The sequence below is a fragment of the Schistocerca serialis genome, chromosome 1 (assembly GCF_023864345.2).
Source record: "Schistocerca serialis cubense isolate TAMUIC-IGC-003099 chromosome 1, iqSchSeri2.2, whole genome shotgun sequence".
NCBI lineage: Eukaryota > Metazoa > Arthropoda > Insecta > Orthoptera > Acrididae > Schistocerca > Schistocerca serialis.
The window spans coordinates 1,136,807,199-1,136,831,970 of record NC_064638.1 but is presented as its reverse complement, the minus strand read 5'-3'; the positions used below and the strand labels follow the sequence as shown (position 1 = coordinate 1,136,831,970).

Sequence of the window (24,772 nt, the reverse complement as noted above, 5' to 3'; positions counted from 1 at the left end):
GGTCATACTTCTTCCTGGCCTCAGAATAAGAGAGACAATCCAAAGTTTTTAATTCTTGAATCTTCTTCTCCATCTGATACGCGGGGCAGTCTAAAGATGTAGGCGAGTGGATGCCAGGACAATTGACGCACTGAGGTGGTGGGGTGCATGTATGTTCCTCACGAAGAGGACGTCCACAATCGCCACAAAGGGGCTCAGCCTCACACCGTGAGGACATGTGCCCAAAGCGCAAACACCGAAAGCAGCGCATAGGAGGCGAGACGTAAGGTCGCACGTCGCACCGGTAGCACATCACCTTTACCTTCTCTGGGAGAACGTCCCCCTTGAAGGCGAGGATAAAGGCCCTGGTATCGATGCGGCCGCACTGGACTCGCCAGACGAAATGCACGCCTCGGCACTCCAGGTTGGTCCTGAGCTCCTCATCAGATTGCAGCAGGAGGTCCCGATGAAAAACCCCCTGCGTCCTATTCAGGGCCAGATGCGGGACAATGGACACTGGGATGTCCCCTAGTTGGTCGCACACCTGAAGCGCCGCCGACTGTGTGGCGGAGGTGGTCTTTATAAGAACGGACCCCGAACGCATCTTACTGAGAGCCTCGATTTCCCCGAAGATGTCCTCGATGTGCTGGACAAAGAACATGGGCTTGGAGGTGGCGAACGTCCCCCCATCAGTCCGAGAACAGACTAAATAGCGGGGGAAGTACTTCGTCCCAAGCCGGCGGGCCTGTCCTTCCTCCCAGGGAGTGGCCATGGGGGAAAGGGCAGGAGAACCAGAACCAGAGACAGTACCTTTCTTTTTAAAAGACTCGGCCGCAGATCGACCTGATACATGTTGACGTTTCATCTGCGAAACGTCCGACCCGATACCACCCACTCCGACCAGGGGCTCTCCCCACGGGTGCCACCCAGCCTCAGCAAGGGCCACCTGGCAGAATGACCGTTGCAGGGAGTCCTGATGCCCCAAGGAGATGGGCATCTACTACTTGGCCGGTGTGGGGAGGGTGCAGCTCAGGTATCGGCAGGACGATCCCTGTGTTGTCAGGGGGCTACAACCTAGAGGGTAGATGACGACCCCACCACAACGGTCTGGCTACCGTGCTGGATTTCGGGTGCCATGGAAAGTCCATCATGATCGTAGGTGCAGATGGGGATGCACTATGGGCGTAACTTGTGCAACTCATCAGGCGATTAGGCCCAATTTGAGGAATAGTGGGTGTGGTAACAACGCCGTTACAATGCTGCGTGCCAAGGTCTTAGTGCACTGAGGACCAGAGATACACCACGTAAGGCGTCCTTCCCCAAAAGGCTCGTACTTTACTAGAATTTTGAAAAATGGAGGTCAAACTCCAAGGGGGACCTACTACGAGGAGGCCAAAATGGTTGAAACTCCTTTTAGTAGCCTCTTACGACAGGCAGGAATACCTGGGGCCTATTCTTACCCCGGACCCGCAGGGGGGTAGAAAGCAGTAGTGTAAGTAACAACAAATAGCAGTCTCTCGCCATTGTTTTGCTAATGAAACGATTTCTCTCTTTTCTTTTTAATTGTAAGCGGTGGTAGCACGCACAAAAGCAAGCCATGCCGTGAGCGGCAACAGGCCGTAAACACACACTATCAGAATGCATGACACAGTACAGCAATGCATTTTCAGCTTAGAGTGACGTAAAGAAAATGGTGCTTATCAGATCAAAGAAAAATAAGCAATCAATTCAAACCAGGTGAAGCACGTGAAAAAGGAAGGGTACCCATATAAATACAGACGGAGCGCCTGACGCGTCGCCATGGCTACCTGGTAAACCTTAACTGCTAAGCTTACGACTCGAACCAAACTACTGTAGCTGTATTGTCATTCATTTGACCTAAATTGTGTCTCATATTACAATACACCAAATTTGTTTTGATTTGGAGATGGACTAAAACTTTTCTCTCCCCTTGAATTTTGAGTCTCAAATTTCAGATGCGGCTTAGATTTGGGAAAATTTTTTTTTCCTTGATTTCGAGTCTCATTTTTCAGGAGCAGCTTAGATTCGAGTGCGGCTTAGATTCGAGTAAATACGGTACTACATGTAAGTGTTCACTGGGCCACCAGAGGGTTGGTTTCTCTACCATAAAAAAAATTGCACTTCTACAGCAAACACATTCTACAACCCACGCAGCAGCTTTCTGTAGCAGTAATTTCAAAACAATAAAACTCCTAAGTGGAAAATAAACATCCGCATGTGGAGGGACTTCTTCTATACAATGAATGGAAGTGCTTAGCAATTGATGGGTGCAACAGGAAGGGGTTAAACAGCATAGTTCAGTGTCAGAAAGGGTGGAACTGGTTAGCAGAAAGAGGAGAAGAATTGGAGGAGAAGATGAAGGCAGACTAGTGGGAAAAAGGAAAGACACATCACAGTAGGAGGGGGGAGAAGGGGCAAAAGGGAGGAGAGGGCGGAAGAGGGTGGAGAGGTAGAAATGCAACTACCACGACTGGAAAGTTCTGAAATATCTGATAAAGTGGTTTAGTGAAGCAGCTGATACATGTATACTTTTCATTCATAAATTGTCTTTTTAGTTTTCCGGTGTCATCATAGGGTTTTGAGTGAATAGCTAACATCTTTGGGTGCTATTGTGGAGGTTTTCTGCTTTATTTGTCATCATTAGTTGAAGAAGGAATGTATGGGATACTTTGCTGTTTACATAACAAACTTACAGAATTTATATGAAGTTTGGCACTTTTATAAAAACTAAAATTGTTTACGAGTTTCGTTCCATTTTAAACCACTCTGTCTGTGTGGGCTAGTTTTGAACTGTGATAAACATTGATTGTAGTCATTGTGACTGACACCTTTAGATACAGTCATCAACCACTCAGCAGAGTGCTACTGGTTGCCAGCCTGCTAAGGCACCTGCAACTCAACCACAACACATCATGCTTGCAGCAGCCACTGGAGTATCTAATGGTGCCACATTCACTTGATACAGTGCCAGTATCACTGGCACTAGCAGCCTTCTGCAAGCCACGTGACATTATTATGATTTCCTGGTATTCTTCTGACCTTATAGTTTGCTGCCCAGCTGCCCACTTATCGGTCAACATCAAGAGCTCATAGCTGTGGTTCTCTGGCCCAGGAGTTGACCATGCAAGTGGTTTCACACTTGCCAGAGCCTACAGCCTTGCATACCACATACAAACCGCATGGTCTTCGGGACTACTTCAGCCACGGACTACGCTCATGTATGGATGTTTCGAAGCTACATCAGTGCTACACTATTAGTTTTATTTGTTTTAGGGTGCAAAAACGAATAAGGTCATACACGCCCATGTCAGAACTGTAGAAGGGACAATGAAAAAGGAGTTAAAAGTGACTACACATTTAGTCCAATTGAGAGAAGGAAACACAGCTACAAACAGGTACTTTCTCTTGGAAAAAGGGCCATAAAATATGCTATAAAAACAGAAGCCCTGAACTAATGATTAAATATCCTTCGCCATATTGCTATGACAGATAAAAAGTAAAATTCAGTCAACAGCCTGCACATCATTCACTAAAATGACCAATAACTCAGATGACAAATATAAATTATAAGATAAGTTGTTAAAAAAAAAAGAGCATTCTGTCAGGAAATGGTGAACCGTCAAAGATTGAGGACAACTGTGATGAAGCAAGGTTTCTCCCTTGTTTTGCCATCTGCCTCCTTAAATTCATTTTATTTTCATTTTTGCCTTATTACCATTAACATAAATGAGTATAATCTGCATCTCCATAAAAGAGAAAGGTTGGCCCTCAGACTTAAAGAATTAGCACCAGATCTAATTTTGTGCTTAGTTTAGTGTAAGTAATTAATTTACTAATTCATTTTGACTATTCCTAGCTAATACCTACGTTATAAGGTGAAATCAGTTAATTGTTTCGTGACTTAAATTACGTTGTTGACTTGTAAACAAATATAAATTCTGTACTAATTATAAACATTTAGAAGAAGTAGTACTACCATTCTTAGGGTATTTATTTGTCTCTATTCGAAAACATGTTAGCAATGCCAGGCCTTATTTATTTCCAAAATAATTACCTGGTTTGTCATGTTTGTGTAACTATATCTGTTAATTTCATTATTTAAACAAATAATTCAGCCTAACCTTTGTGATAGAAGTAACTGTTAAAGAGGAGGACTTTTTAGATACATTCAGTTAACTGAATGAGTTGTTTTAATTTTAACAATGTACAGTTTCAGTAACTATTATTGTGAGGATATAAAGGCCCAATTTTTGGTCCTGAAACAGTCAGTCCATGGCCGATTTTCAGATGAGAAACCTGCACAGGTTAGATCAGGAACAACGCCTTAACTGTGAAATAATTGTAACACAAACAGGCTGTGTGTTAAAACAATGACAGTGTCTGTTCAATAGTGTCACACGTACTATTCTGTAAAAACTGTGCAATTAGTTTTTTACTGCTCATAGATGTTCAACGGTAAACTATTGTAGCATTATGCTGATGTTTGCCTGCAAACTATAAATGAGGCTTATCAAAAGTTAACCAATAGTGAAATGGTCAGATTAACTGTGTAATGTTGGGGGTTGTGACCAGTGAAAGTAAATAACTGTGAAACACAACTGTGCAGCTGTTGGCTACATCATTTACAGAGTCAGTGTTGAACTTCCAGCCCCCATTTTTCAGCCAGTGTAACAACACAGTACAGCAACAATGAGGACTGTCAACGAAGAAATAAAGCAGGTGAACATCACACATTGAGCACAAAGTTGTGGGAGAGCGCCACTTTACAGACAGTGATGGATGAAAAGACAGTGCCCAATACGCAACCCAACTAAAATGATCTCCTCACAGTGAGAGGGCCAAGAGGAGATCAGCCAAGCCTTTGGGAGAGGTTTAATTCCCCAGAGCTTGTTCCCATGAATGGAAGATCAGAATGATGTGAGCAGGAACCAAATAAATACACTCCTGGAAATGGAAAAAAGAACACATTGACACCGGTGTGTCAGACCCACCATACTTGCTCCGGACACTGCGAGAGGGCTGTACAAGCAATGATCACACGCACGGCACAGCGGACACACCAGGAACCGCGGTGTTGGCCGTTGAATGGCGCTAGCTGCGCAGCATTTGTGCACCGCCGCCGTCAGTGTCAGCCAGTTTGCCGTGGCATACGGAGCTCCATCGCAGTCTTCAACACTGGTAGCATGCCGCGACAGCGTGGACCTGAACCGTATGTGCAGTTGACGGACTTTGAGCGAGGGCGTATAGTGGGCATGCGGGAGGCCGGGTGGACGTACCGCCGAATTGCTCAACACGTGGGGCGTGAGGTCTCCACAGTACATCGATGTTGTCGCCAGTGGTCGGCGGAAGGTGCACGTGCCCGTCGACCTGGGACCGGACCGCAGCGACGCACGGATGCACGCCAAGACCGTAGGATCCTATGCAGTGCCGTAGGGGACCGCACCGCCATTTCCCAGCAAATTAGGGACACTGTTGCTCCTGGGGTATCGGTGAGGACCATTCGCAACCATCTCCCTGAAGCTGGGCTACGGTCCCGCACACCGTTAAGCCGTCTTCCGCTCACGCCCCAACATCGTGCAGCCCGCCTCCAGTGGTGTCGCGACAGGCGTGAATGGAGGGACGAATGGAGATGTGTCGTCTTCAGCGATGAGAGTCGCTTCTGCCTTGGTGCCAATGATGGGCGTATGCGTGTTTGGCGCCGTGCAGGTGAGCGCCACAATCAGGACTGCATACGACCGAGGCACACAGGGCCAACACCCGGCATCATGGTGTGGGGAGCGATCTCCTACACTGGCCATACACCACTGGTGATCGTCGAGGGGACACTGAATAGTGCACGGTACATCCAAACCGTCATCGAACCCATCGTTCTACCATTCCTAGACCGGCAAGGGAACTTGCTGTTCCAACAGGACAATGCACGTCCGCATGTATCCCGTGCCACCCAACGTGCTCTAGAAGGTGTAAGTCAACTACCCTGGCCAGCAAGATCTCCGGATCTGTCTCCCATTGAGCATGTTTGGGACTGGATGAAGCGTCGTCTCACGCGGTCTGCACGTCCAGCACGAACGCTGGTCCAACTGAGGCGCCAGGTGGAAATGGCATGGCAAGCCGTTCCACAGGACTACATCCAGCATCTCTACGATCGTCTCCATGGGAGAATAGCAGCCTGCATTGCTGCGAAAGGTGGATATACACTGTACTAGTGCCGACATTGTGCATGCTCTGTTGCCTGTGTCTATGTGCCTGTGGTTCTGTCAGTGTGATCATGTGATGTATCTGACCCCAGGAATGTGTCAATAAAGTTTCCCCTTCCTGGGACAATGAATTCATGGTGTTCTTATTTCAATTTCCAGGAGTGTATTATAATGGCTTCATCATGAGTGAGCAAGAGAAAGCTTTTCTGGAGCTGTTGCACTAAGGGATGGATGGTGTATAACACGTAGCACACAGAGGCTCTGAAGGACACAGAGAGTCTGAGAAGATGACAGAATTGAAAAGCCTGTGTCACTGGATGTACTGCATGGCGTGGTACAGGGTGAAATCTTCGGTGTCCATGATCAAGGCACACTTGATACCATGGTCAGTCTGAGAGCCATCAGTGTATTCATAGGTACTATCACAAAGTTCTGAGCTAAGGTTGAGAAACTTACTATGATAGAGCGAGTCTGAAGTAGTGTCCTTAGGAAGCTAATGAAGTCCAAGATGGACACATGCCATTGCACAAAGCCAGAGTGGTGAAGGGTTCCCACCCATCGGGAAAGTGGGAAGTAGCATTAAGTAAAGCTGCCAGAGCAATAGCCGAAAGTGAACTCCAAGAGATAACAGAGAAGAGGGATGCGCCCCATACTGGCGAACAAAGGAGTCACTGAAGGAGACGGCACACGATGGGTGGCCAGACATGGAAAACAAATGGTACACATATCTGCTGAGGAGAAAATCACGGCAGTATGACAGCAGTAGTTCGACAGCTTCTGCATACAGATTTTCAACCAGGCTAGCGTAAAAGGCACCAGTGGCTAAACAGATGCCTTGACAGTTGATTGTATTGAGACAGTGTAAGATGGACGGATGTGCAGATGCATAAACAAAGCACCCGTAGTCTAGTTTCAAATGGATTAGGGACTGGTAAAAACGGAGAATGGTGGTCCAATCCGCTCCCCAGGAAGTACTGCTGAGGACATGTATGATATTGAGAGACCGCATACAGCAGGCGGCCAGGTATGACATGGGAGGACCAAGAAAGTTTCCTATTGAGAATGAGGACCAGGAATTTCATAGTTTCAACAAACGGAAGAGCAACAGGTCCAAGAAGTAAAGACACTGGAAGAAACCACTACACAGCCAGAAATTCATACAAACAATTTTGTCATTGGAAAATCGAAAGCCATTGTTGATGCTCCACAAGTAAAGACAAGTGAGACAATACTGAAGGTGCCACTCAAGGATACAAGTCCATGGAGAACTGCAATATATGGCAAAATTGGAAACAAAAAGGGAGCTGGAGGTGCCCTGCGGGAGATAGACCATAAAAGCAAAGTGGAAAACGTTCAGAATGGAACCCTGAGGCACACATTTTCCTGGATAAAGGTGTCCAACAAGGCAGAACCTACATGTACCTTGAAAACTCGGTCTTTTGAAAGTTCCTGAATGAAATGGGGCAGGTGGCTTTGGAAGCCGCACGTGTAGAGAGTACAGAGGATATCAGTCCTCCAGCAGGTGTTATAGGCTTTACCCAAATCAAAAAACATGCCCACAGGATGGTATTTCTACAGAAAAACATTCATGAAATGGGTTGACAAAGTGATGAGATGGTCAACTGCAAAAAGACGTGCTAGAAATCCACATTGTGCAATGGTTAGTACATTGCGAAACTCAAGCCACCATATCATCCGGGCAGGAATCATACATTCCATTACCTTACAAACACAGCTGGTGAGAGAAACTGAGCAATAGCTAGAAGGAAGGTGTTTGTCCTTACTGAGCTTAGGCATGGGTATGACAGTGGCTTCATGCTAGCATCTAGGAAACTTGCCGTTTGCCCAAATGCGATTGTACATATGAAGGAAAAATTGCTTACCCACAAGAGAAAGGTTCTGCAACATATGAATGTGAACATCACCCAGCCGTGGGGTGGATCAGAAGAATGAAGTGAGCATCTCTACCACAGATTACACATTTGGCCAGGTGTCGACAGAATATGTGAGTGTGCTTGTAATGATGACACTGGTAGAGTGCATTGGGTTCAGAATGTATGGTCAGACAGTCATAGATAACTTCATAGCCTGCTTTGATCTTGGATGGAAGCACTACTCTATCAAGTGTAAGAAAAAGAGTGTGTATTGCACTAAGGATGCATCTACCTTTTTCCTCACCCAATGGACTGCAATGATGCCCTGATCAGAGATGTAAGTCTGGATTTCTGCCTCAGTAAGACCATCAAGCAGCCTAGTGTAAGTAACACCATGTGAAGAATTCAGCATTCTATGGGCCTTGACATGAACAGGGTATCCATGGAGGAACAAAGCTGCAAGCAGCTGTTGTGCTTGAGACTCACATGTAGTCTCCAAAAACCTAAGTGCCATTGCGTAAATGAGAGCATGATTTCACAGGGCTGACAACTGCATCAACACCTTTCTGAATAATAAACAGATTAACCATATCAAAGGACTGTCCATCTTCAGCATGCAAAACCAAGAGGAACCTAGGTGCAGCTGGGAAGGACTTCGATTCATCCGTCTTATTCCGTTTATGCTTAGTAGACATAGACTGAGATGATGAAGTTTGGCTCACTGTGAGAAAATCCCCCATGATTGCCAGTGCCTCCGACGGCATACTTCTTCCAACTGGCACCCCCCCCCCCCTCCCCCTCGGATGGGGGGGCTCACCCACCTAATATGCTTGTTCATACCTCAGGCCTCACCTCACAAACACCTGACAGAGGGTCCAATTGGCAATTTGGGAAGGTAACAGCTCAGGCAAACACCTCTACTTGGACCTGGCCTGTACCAGGGGGTATATGCGAATGCTGCCTGTTGACCCATGGACGGGAATTATGCATTACCCAGTCACCTGTTATGCAACAGATGCATGGGCCAGCCTTCAGGAGTCCACAGGGAGGAAGAAGAAAAAGAGGACTCTCAAAACGCCAAAGTGGAGGAAGGATAGGTAAAGGGAACCAAAGAAAGAAAAAAGAATGAGAAAATAGTGGAGGGGTTGTTCTGATGTCAGGCTACTGAAAATGCAGAACACAGTCCCAAAAACATCCCAGACATGTTTCCCAAGAGGGGTGAAAAAAATAACAAATGGATAAACATGCAGCATGGAAAGGAAAAGACACTGCAAAGGCAGGGTCCCACGGTGGCCAAGCACAAACTCACCGAAGAGCGGTGAGCCCCCTGAGGAGTTACCCTATTAGGATGGGGAGGGTACTTAACTCAAAAGCTGTATCTGCATCATGGCAAGGCTCCTATATTCAAGAAACTGTTATTCTGTTTGTGTCAACTTTTATCAGATCAGAACTATTTTTAAGTGGTGTCACTTCAGAAACTGTTGTACTTGTTTAAAGTACTGTGTAATGAAGTTCTATCATTTTTTTTGGTACCTGGGCACATCTGTTCATTGTACCATACACCTCCCACGAAGGATGCAACAATGACACTCCAGAAAGTCAAAATAAATGTACCAAATGTGAGTTTTAAGCAGTATTACTGTAGTTTTGTAGAAAAACTATGATTTTTCAAAGACAAATGACAAATCAAACAATGTCCAGTATTATAAACAACGTACAATTATTCTAATATAGAAATATTAATTTTAAATGAATTATCCAGCAACTTAGTAAACAGCTAAAACACTCATGCGGTCACCCAATCTCAGTTGCACATTGCCTTTCTAACAACTTCTAAACAAAAATTTTATTCCCAGTATTTCATATAATTATTGCCCAAACGTAATAATTTAAAATGCTCCATAATCTACTCACTAAGAGATGTAATCTTACATTAAAGGTTTAACACAATAAATCAAGTATTAAAATTGTTATGTCTTGAGGGTGCATAACTCATGCCACACATAATACACAGCTATATTGATACAGTATTTGTGAATGAGAGTACTTAACTTCTTAAACATAATTTCAAACTTTTTAGAAACTTTTTCTTACTGACACCCCCAACAAAATGATGAAAGTTATTGCTTATTACATTTTGTGACATTTTAATTTATAACTTCTTTACTACTAACTTTATTTGCAACACTGTACCCGCATATACCACCAAATGTACCTGCAAAATAATATCATTGTACTTTTGTGCTGCAAAAAGGTGTCATGGTCAAATTCATGATTTCTTAAGGTTTTCTCCGACTAGTACTAAGCCAAATGAAATGAAGTCAGTGCACCACGCAGCAACCAGAACGCAAACAGGCAGAGCTGACACTACAAATAACATGGCACACCCTGGAAGCTATTGCTTCACCTTGCTCGAGTGAGAAGTCTGAATCACTGATGCAGCAACATGAGCTTACTGAGGAGGGACCATAACATCATTCTGACAGCACAGCGTGATGCTGCAAAAATGAATAAATGCTATGCAAGAGCACCTATCAGCCCACTGACATGGTGTAAAGCACCAAGTTGAAGTGCTGAAAGCGACTTTTGTGACACTGAGGTGTGATCAAGAATGTCGATGAGCCCAGAAAATGTTTACACATGCAGTCATCCTCAGCAAAAGAGAATGTCATTGCCTCAGATGAAAAGCAATATGTACTTAGGCTTCCTACCCCTACGCTGTTCAGTTACAGTGAGCCTCCTATGATGCAGATCCTGTGAGACACTGTCTACCATTTGCCAGATGATTTCTGCCCTCAAGATTGCTGACTACCCAGTCTGCTAGACCTGGTCACTGTGAGCTGCCAACATCTCACACACACACACACACACACACACACACACACACACACACACACACACACCACTACCTCACATGGTGCCCTGGTGTTCTGGAGACAACGGCTTTGACAATCTGCTAAGGTGGATGAGTCAGCATATTGCGAGGCTGATGTGCCCACTGCCCTCACCGCAGCCGTGGAAATGATGATGTAATTGTAACACTTAAAATGAATAAATATACATCTTACTAATGCTATTTCAGTAGGGCACAGAGTGCCGTCTGGCCTTCACCACTGTGCTACATGCTTCACCATCCTGCGACTGTTAGGTTTCTCAGCCCAGGCTCTTACAATATACAGTTATGGCAATATGACATTGTAAACATTGAGATGCATGAAAAACTAGCTGCTTTGTACATGGGTGTTCAATTCTTTAAAGAAACAGTGATAGCCATTACTGGTGTATAACGTAATGCTAATTGTTATACTTTTATACACAGTCCAGTCACATTAATGTGATGATCTGTCAAAAGTCTGAATATCCACATTTTGCACGGTCACTGAGGTTCTGGTCAACACCAACAGCAATCTGGTGTGATGCAGACTTCAGTGCCATGGCCAGCTGCACTAGGTTTCTCGATTGAGGATCCATTGTGCGTACAACATGATGAAGGTGTCCCACATAGTCTTGATTGAGTTTAAATCCAGGGAGTTTGGTGGCCAAGGGAGTACGGTAATCTCATCCTGGTGCTCTTCAAACTATGCATGTACACTACTGCCATCTACAGCCCTTGGTGCACCACAGTTGTCTTAATTCCAGTTTTGAATAGCGCCAATTTGCTGTGCATTGTATACTTCTTGCGTTGTCCTGAGGTAGAGGCCATAATGGCAAGGAAAAACAACCTGTGTATGGGGATGAACATGGTCCCCAAGGATAGATACATACATTTGTTGATCCACTGTGCCTTTCAGAATGATGAGATCACCCAGGGAATGCCACAAAAGCACTTCCCAGAGCCTAACACTCCCCCTCTCCAATTTGGTGGCCAAGGGAGTATGGTAATCTCATGCTGGTGCTCTTCAAACTATGCATGTACACTACTGCCATCTACAGCCCTTGGTGCACCACAGTTGTCTTAGTTCCAGTTTTGAATAGCGCCAATTTGCTGTGCATTGTATACGTCTTGCGTTGTCCTGAGGTAGAGGCCATAATGACAAGGAAAAACAAACTGTGTATGGGGGTGAACATGGTCCCCAAGGATAGAAACATACATTTGTTGATCTACTATGCCTTTCAGAATGATGAGATCACCCAGAGAATGCCACAAAAGCACTTCCCAGAGCCTAACACTCCCCCTCTCCAGCTCGGACCATTCTGACAATTGTTGCAGGATGTTTACTTTTAGATGTTTCATGCCATACACACCAATGGCCAGCTGCCTGATGGAGCAAACAATGTGACTCACCTGAAAATGCCACCTTTCACCACTCAGAGGACATCCAGTTACACTGCTGGTGTCCAAATTCCAGCCTTTGTCACCAAGGAACAGCATGGGTGTAAGAACCAGGTGCCTGCTGCAGAGGTCCATACACAGCAACATTTGCTGAATGGTCTTTGACGAGACACTATTGGTAGCCCCTTGGTTCATCTTGACAGTCAGTTGCTTAACAGGTGCACATTTACTTGTCCATACACATCTGCACAGCCATTCACTGCTGTCATCTATGGCCTGTGGTGCACCACACTTGCCTCGATGCCAATTTTGGATAGCGCTATTCAGCCATACACGGTATACTTTAAACACAGCAGCATGAAAGCAGATCATAAATTTATCAATTTTGGAAATGCTTTCACCTTTGGCCTAAAAGCCAAGGAACATGGCATTTTGGATGCCACATAAATCTCTCCATTTCCATATTACGACAATCACTGCACTGTTTTCCTTGTGCTCCCAACACGATTTGTGTGCCCTCCATTGCTAGTGCTGCCACCTGCCATCTGTGAACAGTTATTGTACATTGACACTGAACAGAGGCATTGGTCACATTAATGTGACTGGACTGTGTAAATACGAACTCAGTGGATGTTGTCTGGCTAGCTCTTTGCATTAAACTGAGTCGGAGACTGACTGGACTGTATAATTTTTGCCTTGTATGTTAAAGCGAAAACTGAGAGAGCTATTTTCTCATTAATATAATCAAATCTGGGACCAACACATCTCATAACCACAGTTAAGTGTTACAGTTTTATCTTTAATTTTCCTGGCCCCATCAATGGCATGTAGTGTTAAAAATTTATATCTATAGTATTACATACACCCACTAAAAAACTTTTATGAAAGTGTGGGGTAGCAATTTTAAAATGGGAAGGGGGTGAGGCTAGGGAGAGGGGTATAGGTGTGGAGAGTGGGAGACATGGGGACATGAAGGGAATGGGGAAATATGTGAAGAGTGGGTAAGGGGGCAGGGAGAAGAGAGAGGAGGAGGATTTATAGGAGGGAGAGGAATTGATAGGGGATAGGAAGAATGGGATATCTTATATGTAGGCTCAACTGTGTACATTCTGTACATACATGCTCAGACAAAATATACACTTCTGGAAGCTGGGCTATGGTGTTTTAGCACCTCCTTCATGACTATCTTAGCTGGGAGCAGGTCAAACTGTGATGGTGGCAGAGATGTTAGGAGAATATAAAATACATACAATGCTCACCTGGTAACAGTAAATTTGTTTCATTCAACATTAATAACAGTCACCACAAAGCCTAGCCAAAAATGTTTGCATTTAAATACAAAGCTTTTTGATGATGATCTGGTGAGGTGAAGATAAAGTAAGACAGAGATCCAACAACAGCCAGAAAGCAAGAATCAGTTGTATGTTATGGAATGAGATTCCTTGGCAAAGAAGAGTGAAGGGGTAGTAACAAGACAAGATGAGCACAGATCAGATACTAAAAGTTCCATACGGCTCTTGGATCTGCCACCAAATTATATCTTGAAAATCTCACTACTTGACATCATCAGTTGGTAGAAGCATGCCAGCAATACCCAACAGCCAGCATCTGAAAATATTGAGAAGTCGCCTCAAAGGGATACTGTGGGATTTACAAAGAAATGAAATCTGTTTGACAAAAAGAAAAAACACACACACAAACAACCAAAGAGTCTCACGCACAGAAAATCTCAGACCAAGATGGGAACTGAACCCAGGCCCCATGATCGAGAGAAAGAAATGCTAATGACAAGACCAGGAGCGGCTGACTGTAGGATTTACAAAATGTGATCTGATGGCAGACCTGAAAGCCATACATTGATTAGATTACTCTTAGGTTGTGGATTGAGGAAAGTGGGAGAAATGGGAGAATTTTTACAGTAGCATTAGGTGCCTAGTTTGAAACAAAGAAGTATTAACTGTTCTTACATCCTCTCCTGTCTCCTTCTCATACTAATAATTAATCTGAATGTATTATTCTTTGATAAAGAAAGAAGGAAATTAACAGATCAACATCTGGAAAAGGAAATAAGGGAAACATGCACAGTTAATTCTGTTATGAGTACACATCATCAGTGGATTATGCCATACACTTAAATTCCCACTTCAAAAAATGGAATAACTTCTCAATTTACAACCTTTACACTTAAATACAGAATTTAACAAGTCAACAAATACTCACAATGTTATTGTCTCATTCCAAACAGGGTTCAGAGAGGAACGGATTGTCTTTGTTTTCTTCTTTATGCTGTCTGTATCAGGTATGAGCTTGAGTTTTACATATGGATCAGATGAACCATTTGGATCCATTGGAATTAGGTTTCGGCCTTGGCGAACTGCAAATTTATAAAAGAAAGTCTCTCATGCATGTCTGAAAGAACAGATGCTGCTGCTGATCCACAGCTGTATGAAATACTTCAAAATTAATTCGTTCACAGCAATTTATGGACATCAGCTGTATTAGGTATATATCTATGCGCTGGACCAAGACTTGAAGCCAGATTTCCCATTCACGATAAGCAGGAAATCTAGCACAAATTTTCACATGTCATTATCGAGTAGTAGATACAGCTGATGTCAAGGAATTCAGTGTCAGTCAATTAATTATAAAGAGAATATTTGTCAACCAAAATTCAAATTAAAAATAATATTTTTCACAGAACAAAAAAAGACAAGATTGAGAAAATACAATGAACAGAATTTCAATTAGGAAGTTCAAAAAGATGAAGGATTCCAGTCATTTCTGCATTTACTCACTTTCAATAGTCAATTTGTTGCCAGCACAGATAATCTTCAGTTCAATTCGCCCTCTTCTCTCCGTGTGATCGCAGCCACATAGGTTAGGAACCGTCTCCACACAGCGTTTGTGTACGTTCATGTCACATGCTGCAACACTCGACACACTCAACACAGAAAACTATCCCTCACAATGTTAGTCTATGTTTGCATGTTAATGTGACAAGTTTTACTTGTTGAGCCAGTCTTTGTTAAGCCATACTAAAGGATTTTCTTCTAGTCACTTGTTGGGAAAACAGTCTAACAGAGTAGACTCATTAATTCACTCAGGAAAACTGCACATTAATTACTGTTAACTGTTTAATACCTTGTTTTAAGTGATTTATGCAAATTCTGGCCTTTATTAGATATAACAAAAAATATTTCTGACTTGTTTCGAGTATGCATCTTACTTTTGGTTCGCTGATGGATATTTATGGAAGTACAGGTCCAGATTAAAGAAAAGTACATAAAAACATTGTGCATGATTGCTTAAAATGCTGAGCTGTTCATGAGCACTTTAATTTTTCAAAGTAGAGATGCTGACAATGATGCACAGTGATGAACAACATGAAAACAAATCTGAAAACAAGAGATAAAGAAATACTGCAGGGAGTAAAAATCACAAATTCTCCCCCTCCCCCTTTGTTTTTAGAATGGTAGTGCCAATATTTTTGGCAAACTGGAAAACAAATGACCCCCTTCAGTTTCCTTCCAACTGAGAGCAAACAATGTAAACAAAAGACAACAAAAGAAATTTGTTGTCATCTTATGGTGACAAAAAGTATTATTATCAAAATGCAGAATATATCAGCTATGAAATGGAAACTATTCACCAAGTAGAAACAAACTTCAGTCTTCCTTTACAAAAATTTCTATCACCACATTTCTAACACACAAAGCTCAAGAATAATGTTCATAACAGTCAGAAGCATGGGCTCCAGCAAAAGAGCAGTATCCACAAAATTCACTGGCATCAGACAATCATTGTCCCTTTATTATTTGAATCACAGGAACATATTGATACTGAAAATATAAAATACAATAATTTCACCCTGATTAATGATTGATAGGTGGTAAAAATACATCAAAGAAGTGATTTAGGTCAGTTCAAAACCCTAATACAGGAAAAATTTTTCAGTTAAGAAATCTGAAATGTTAAATATTGTTTGTAAACTGCTTATTGGTTTATTAAATGACTAGGCAGTTTATGTCTTCTGAACACTGGATCATACTGTTCACAGATCATGGACCTGTTTGTATGTGTACTACGCAGAATACTTTTACAAAAGTTTTGGTTCAAAAATTCCACTTCTGACTAATCTGGGAACAACAGAGAAAAACTAAAAAAAACAACACATCGTAAGGAACTCAAACAAGCTGTGGAACATAATGAGCAAGGTAGCTGGCAGAACAGTTTATGTCTCATTTTGGGAAAACAATGAAGACAATCCCAAAGAAAGCAGGTGTTGACAGATGTGAAAATTACTGAACTATCAGTTTAATAAGTCACAGCTGCAAAATACTAACACGAATTCTTTACAGACGAATGGAAAAACTAGTAGAAGCCAACCTCGGGGAAGATCAGTTTGGATTCCGTAGAAACACTGGAACACGTGAGGCAATACTGACCTTACGACTTATCTTAGAAGAAAGATTAAGGAAAGGCAAACCTACGTTTCTAGCATTTGTAGACTTAGAGAAAGCTTTTGACAATGTTGACTGGAATACTCTCTATCAAATTCTAAAGGTGGCAGGGGTAAAATACAGGGAGCGAAAAGCTATTTACAATTTGTACAGAAACCAGATGGCAGTTATAAGAGTCGAGGGACATGAAAGGGAAGCAGTGGTTGGGAAGGGAGTAAGACAGGGTTGTAGCCTCTCCCCGATGTTGTTCAATCTGTATATTGAGCAAGCAGTAAAGGAAACAAAAGAAAAATTTGGAGTAGGTATTAAAATTCATGGAGAAGAAATAAAAACTTTGAGGTTTGCCGATGACATTGTAATTCTGTCAGAGACAGCAAAGGACTTGGAAGAGCAGTTGAATGGAATGGACAGTGTCTTGAAAGGAGGATATAAGATGAACATCAACAAAAGCAAAACAAGGATAATGGAATGTAGTGTAATTAAGTCGGGTGATGCTGAGGGAATTAGATTAGGAAATGAGACACTTAAAGTAGTAAAGGAGTTTTGCTATTTGGGGAGCAAAATAACTGATGATGGTCGAAGTAGAGAGGATATAAAATGTAGGCTGGCAATGGCAAGGAAAGCGTTTCCGAAGAAGAGAAATTTGTTAACATCCAGTATTGATTTAAGTGTCAGGAAGTCATTTCTGAAAGTATTCGTATGGAGTGTAGCCATGTATGGAAGTGAAACATGAACGATAAATAGCTTGGACAAGAAGAGAATAGAAGCTTTCGAAATGTGGTGCTACAGAAGAATGCTGAAGATTAGATGGGTAGATCACATAACTAATGAGGAAGTATTGAATAGGATTGGGAAGAAGAGAAGTTTGTGGCACAACTTGACCAGAAGAAGGGATCGGTTGGTAGGACATGTTCTGAGGCATCAAGGGATCACCAATTTAGTATTGGAGGGCAGCGTGGAGGGTAAAAATCATAGAGGGAGACCAAGAGATGAATACACTAAGCAGATTCAGAAGGATGTAGGTTGCAGTAGGTACTTGGAGATGAAAAAGCTTGCACAGGATAGAGTAGCATGGAGAGCTGCATCAAACCAGTCTCAGGACTGAAGACCACAACAACACAATGAAGACAAAAGACACATAACACAATGGTGTCACTGAATTTGTAGTTGTGCCAATGTGTAAACAATCTACACACATCAGGGCAGAAAAAGCAACTGGTATATTCCAAATGTTGTACTTGAAGTTTATCCATGACATATTGTTAAAAATTAATTTTTTCTTTTAAAAATGAAATCTACTCTTTCATTTCCTGTTTTAAAGCTGTGCATTAAAATCTTAAGTATCAATTATTGAAAATGATAACAGAATATTAATGAGGCAAGAGAAAGTCCTGGTGGAATGCAAATGTTAAGAAGTAAAGGTAACAAGATATTCTTAATTTTAACATATTATTGCATTTTAGTAAAATTTGCCATTTAATGGTGTCTGTGAGGAACCCAAAAATTTCCAGTAAAAAAGTAATCTTAAGAGTGAAAGCTCTCTTTAATATCAACAATTTAAATTTATTTTATTGCTACAAGAGAACAATGTGAGAGTCTAGTAACTGTAAGCATACTGAAGGAAAGCAACCTCATGGTATAATGATGTTCAGCTATCAAATTTGTCTAAGCATATTACCCAAAAAATTGAATAGACAAAACAGTAAAATTAGTATCATACATACTGAGATTTCCCAGTTTAATATCAGAAAGAGCAAAATATATTTTCAGTCATCCCTCTCCAGCTAAATTTGTATAAAGCTACACTGTATGCAGTAAACATGTAACTACCTGGGAATACATTAATGAACTTAATTTTAATCAATAAAATAAGTAAATTCAACAAAAAGATAAGCTTCTTGAGAATTCATTAAGCACAGATCAAACAATATGCTACTCTACTTTTCCAAAAATTGTACAGAGCTTCAGACAAATAAACATGAAATGCATTAAGTTACACAAGAATAGAAAATTGTTAAAGAAGCTACTTTTCAATGTAATGCAGGATACTAGTGGTGGTATTTACAACAAACAAATTTTCTCTGTTATGAAAAGGATTGCAGTAGATAAACTTGCAAAACTGAGTTCTTGAAAGAACTGCACTGACGAACCAACCAGATGAAACCCAGAAATTTATGTAGACTATACTTTACGTATCTCATTCACTGCAGTTGAGATTTACCTTCTGTACAAGGACCAGAACAGTACACAGCAAACACTACATTAAGCTGACATAACCGAGATGACAGAAAACCAAACTGAAGTGGAGCATTTGCAATAAAGGGTACATTGCAGAAAAGGGAAAACTAAGAAAGTGTTATAAAAAGACAGAAAAAAACTAATGAAACTACAATAAAGAAGGGAAGGGAGAAGAAGCACATGGAGGACTGCTCAAATATCTAACAAACGTGTATGACTTTTGAAGAGCACAAAGGCCAGTTTAATACAATACAGTATCAGTGAAATACGTCAAGTTACTCACTGTACACTTTAGTTATCTCCCTGAAATGAGCATCCATGATGAAAGGTCCTGTACTTCATACTCTAAAAACAAAGTCAACAGCCTAAAACAGCTCTGTTTTGTGTAAGCTATGATTGCATACCACCCCCAACACTCTAACAGAGTTGTAATGCTGCAAGATATTCAATGCAACTCAACTGCTACCATCCAGCAGTAGTAAACATGCATGGCAGGTTAAGCTATCGTCTTGCATCATCTCTATTTTCCCTGTAATTCTGATATCATTGCAGGAGTCTTTTTACTGGAGAAATTCTCATTTCACATATCTGAACTTCTGAAATCGACACTCTGTGCTGAAGCTTGTAAAATGAGGGAATATCATTCTTCTTACCTCTTGTGACAGCTGTCACTGGTTCAACTTTCCATTTTCTCATGTTGATGCAGTGACTTTTTCCTCTTTCAATTGAAGGCAGGAAGGGTATTAGTGACTAATGATGGGGGCACTTAACTGTGTGCAAACTTTCATCTGGTGTTGGCTGACTAATGGCTCTAGATATTTACATTAATTTCCCTGCCATAACACAAGAAACAATTGTAAATACACCAGTGTTTATATCAGTGGCTGCTAATTGCTTCCTCCAATGATTAGAAAAGGAAGGCATTGGACCAATGAAAGTCAGATGGCTTCATAAGCAATAGTAATTCTCACAACTATGAGATATTAGGATTTGGTAACGGTATGGAACAAACTCTCTGTCATTTCCCATGGTGTTTGATGAACACATAATGCCTTTATATTAAACAGTAATATCTCACAAACAGAAAAGACAAAGAAGTGCCCTTGACAGCGCACACAGTTACAAGAACTACTTCATATTATACATAGTTGCCTACTTCTGTCACAGAATCCAATTAGTTGGTCTGACAGGCCATAAACTTGAGACACTGGAGGAATAGTCAGGATGTATCATCTTCCAAAAAACCCAATTCAATTTTTGCGCAGTTTCCCTAAAGCACCCAAAGAAAATGTAAGGATGATTATTTTAACAATATTGAGACTGATTTATCTCCAATTCTTGTAAACAGTTAAGCTTGCACTATGACACAATGGATGACCAAATGCTAGCACAATCCAAAAACAAGAATGGAAAATGTTGGCTCCTCAAAAATTTTATATCTCATCTACTTAATACTTGATGGTAGCATATTTTTGTTGGATATCTAATGTGTATTGACCAAATAAAATAGAAGATCAGGAGAAAATGAATAGAGACATCCAATTCTAAAATGAAATACATACCAAAAGTAAGTTACAGCTACTGAAAGTATTGCCAAAAGACAATGGAAGGTTGCCCCTTTTGGGTTTTTTATTGCTATTTTCTTAGGAGATATCATTTAGTGGACAGGTTTTGAAACCAGAAAACAATACATGTACACAATCTCAGTTGACTGTTATTGGTTTCCATGTTGCAGAAAAGTAATAACTCTGTAAATGAACCATCATACAGATGATTCACAAGAAAATGTTCCATCAACAGTGTAAGTATGACGGGTACATGTCTTCATATCAGTCTAGTTACAAAATGAGATTTTACATAGCAAATTCATCACTGCTTGATTAAAGTTGTAAGAATAATTTCTGGACATGGTTCACAAGTACATCCACCACTCATTACACCGAAAGTAAATTTCTGTAGCTTATTAGACAAATTTTAATAAATATCTGCTTATGACAATATTTAGCAAACGTTTCAAATTCATATTTTAGGTAGATTTTTATGTTACTTGAAAGGAAATCTTAAAAGAATGAAAGTCAAAGCTATATTCCACATATACCTAGAATTAAACAGTACCTGTTGAGACAATGTGTTCAGTGAAACGGATACTAACACAAAATCATGGTGGACTAAAATTTGCAACATTTCATGTCCCTAATTTACAAGGTAAGAAAAAAAGTAAAATATTTAGAAGACTGCAAAAGATGTTAAAGAGAAGAACTTGATCTTGATAGCAATTAGCCATGAGATGCAAAAGTGGTACAATACGAAAATGAAATGCAGTAGCCATCACGAAAGTTCTTAGTGTCACCTTACTTCATAGACACAAGTTTTCAGCCTTACACTTGATGTTTTGGCAATTGTGGGAAATGTCAGACAGAGTCTCCACATGACAGTGCAGGTCATTATAGTTTATGATAATTAGTACTGGCAATACAGGGAATGAGCAATGTAGCACAGTGGATACACTACTGGTCTCACACTTGGGAGGAAATGGGTTCAAATCCCAGTATAGTTATTGTGAAGTAAATTTCAGTGATTTCCCTAAATACTTTAAAGCAAATGACAAGATGGTTCCTTTAAAAAGTACAGATCCAATTCCTTGTCCATTCTGTGCTTGTGTTTCATTGCTAATGACGTCATCCCCAATGGGATATTAAGCTCTAATCTTCTTTCCTTCTTCTTTCTAATTTAGTAAGGGATGGAAAATTTATTAATGATTTCCAGCCAATAGTGCTCAAAGGCAAAGGCTCTTTGCTATTAAGTGAGAGATTCATCAGTCATGTGAAAGCAAAGTACAGGTGAGACTTGAGTTTATGGATGAGACTAACAAAGGCATTGTTAGCATTACACTGTGCATGTATTTGACATGGTATTCAGTATATGAAGAGCTTTATTTTCCAATCATATCCAAGCTGTAAACAGGCAACAAAACCTCTCAGTGGCCTAGGTTGATAATGTATGGCAGTCTTCATAGATAGCTGGTTTGAATCTTAGTGCAGGAAGAAAATTTTTGGTGTTACATGCCACATAAGAAGTTGTACTAAATTTGAATGAGATTATGACATCATACAGATAAGATTACATAAATCTTGCATTAGGGAATATATATCAAAAAGAGCAAACTCAGAGGATACATTTTCAAGCAAATGCAGACTCTGAGATGGCACCTACTGATTCTATAGATGCTAGCAGAAATCCACTGATCAGCCAGAACATTCGGACCACTGACCTGCTATCAATATAAACCTATCCTGAAGATAGATAGCAGTGTCAGCTGACAAGGAATGACTACTAATGAGACACATGCACAGTTTGTGTAGTTTCAGTGAATGTACTATCCGTGTGTAGAGTGGGGATGGCACACAATCTCTCTGAGTTTGACTGAGGGCAGATTGCGACAGCCCGGAGGCTCGGCATGAGCATTTTGGAGATCCCACAACTTGTCAGGTGTTTGAGGAGTACTATGGTGAGTGCCTTCAACAAGTGCCAAAACCAAGGTGAAACCACATCTGGATGACACGGGGTTGGGTGGCCACTCCTCATTGCAGATGTCAGACATCATAGGCTCGGAAGAATGGTAAAACAGGGCAGGCTGCGAACTGTGGAAGAACTAATTTCAGATGTTAATGCTGGACAATGTACAAGTGTGTCTGAATATGCAGTGTACTGAACACTCCTAACAATGGGCTTCAGCTGCCGATAACACATGCATGTGTCAATGTTAACACCACGACATTGGCAACTGCATCTGAAATAGGCATGTAACCATTGGCACTGGATGTTGGCACAATGGCAGAGCTTTGCTTGGTTTGATCTCAATACCTCCTTCATCATACTGATGTGATGCTGCGAATCTTTCGTCTCCCAATGGAACAGATCCTACACACCTGTAGTGTGGATGGAGACAATCTGGCAGCAGCTCCATTATGCTCTGGGAAACATTCACATGGGAACTGATGGGTCCAGTGGAGCTTGTGAAGGCACCATGGTGGCCGACGAGTATCATACACTGGTTGCAGTCCACATACACCCCCTCATGATGACCTGTTGTCTTTTTCAGCAAGATAATGCACCATGTCACAAGGCCAGGAATGTGCAGAGTGGTTTGAGGAACACATTGGGTAGTTTCAGTTGATGTGCTTGCCCCTCAACTCACCAGATCTGAACCCGATCGAACACAACTGGGATGTGATTGAATTTGCCATTGGAGCTCATTGCTGCTCTACCCAAAATTTATGGGAATTAGGTGACTTGTCATGCAGAAGTGGTGCAACTCCCTCCAGTGACCCATCAAGGCCAAATTTCAATGTTTCAGCCCTAAAGGTCATTTCGTCTGCAGCTAAAGAGGAATGGGAGAGAAGTATATGTGTAAGAAACCAGCAATGGAAACTGTGGAAGAGAAACCATACTTAAGGCACAGAATTGTATAAGGAGGAAACTAATGATCACAAATAATTTTAATAACCTGAAATAATGGTATGATATTTTGCTAAAAGAAAAAAATAATTATTTTATAGAGCAAAACTGCAGATGACAACAGGATAGTACTGAAGACAAATGAAGAAAGGGATTGAAGGAATTATATAAAGAAGTGATTGTCAATAAAAAGGAAAGTAAATGAAAATGCCATGAGATGAACAAACAAAAAGAGAAAACAAAGAGAAAACATAAAAACATTGATCAATTTGGAAATAAGTATCTTGCATGTCCTACAGACATAGGACACAATTGTAAAACACGAATTAAAAGGACGATGAGGTGTAGCATATGCTATGGAACACCAAAATTTTTTTGCTTAAAACTATGAGGCACCAGACTTAGTTGTGAAGCCTGTTTATGTGTCAAAGGGCAAGAAATCATATGCAGCAAGATAAAAAAAGAAATAACACTCTGAGAGGCATTCTAAATTAATTAGACACACAGCTCCATGACATCAGGAGATGTGCCAATAATAACCTTGTTCTCTGTTGCTAGGCTACTTCAGTCTTATTAGGTGGAGTCTTTCTTCCTGTATTTGAAAGACAAACAAATAAAGGAAAAATGATGTAATCGGTAAACATTACACAAGCTATGAACCCCAATATGAAGAAATAATTATCACATATACCTATCGGGAATGCTTATATTTTGCCTGTTGAAAATAAAGACTTGCCAGAAGTTCTGTCTCATATTTATGTAGTTTTCTCAAGTGAATTATCCTTTGATAGAAATAATTACAACAGCAGTCATTTAAAATTCTTGAAATTAGTTAGTTGTATTAGTGTCAACTTAAAAATGAAGCACAATAGTTTTCTCAAAACTGTCAGACATGATACACTAATATATCAACTGCTTTATATACGCACTGAGGTGACAAAAGTAATGGGAAAGTAATATGCATGTACACAGATGGTGGCATTATCACAAAGGTATAAAGGGCAGTACATTGGTGGGACTGTCACTTGTACTCAGGTGATTCACATGAAAAGGTGTCTGGCATTATCATCACCGCATGACAGGAATTAACAGTTTTGAATGTGGAATGATAGTTAGGACTATATGTATGGGACATTCCATTTAGGAAATCATTAGGGAATTCAGTATTTCATGATTAACACTGTCAGGAGTGTGCTGAGCATACCAAATGTCAGGCCTTACCTCTCATGACAGATAATGCAGTGGCTCATGGCTGTAACGTAAGGACCAAGA

The 24,772-nt window shown here is 41.2% G+C and overlaps 1 protein-coding gene across 2 annotated transcripts in view; it reads right to left on the bottom strand.

The window, feature by feature from the left end:
* The window catches only part of LOC126417407 (protein kinase C, brain isozyme-like), a 181,469-nt gene that overhangs the window by 66,570 nt on the left and 90,127 nt on the right, over positions 1-24,772 (bottom strand). For both annotated transcript variants that reach the window (XM_050085115.1, XM_050085116.1), the window contains exons 4-5: positions 15,140-15,268; positions 14,565-14,718 (exon numbers count right to left, since the gene is read on the bottom strand). In XM_050085115.1, coding sequence (XP_049941072.1) covers positions 14,565-14,718; positions 15,140-15,268 — 283 coding nt within the window. The remainder of the gene's footprint in view (positions 1-14,564; positions 14,719-15,139; positions 15,269-24,772) is intronic.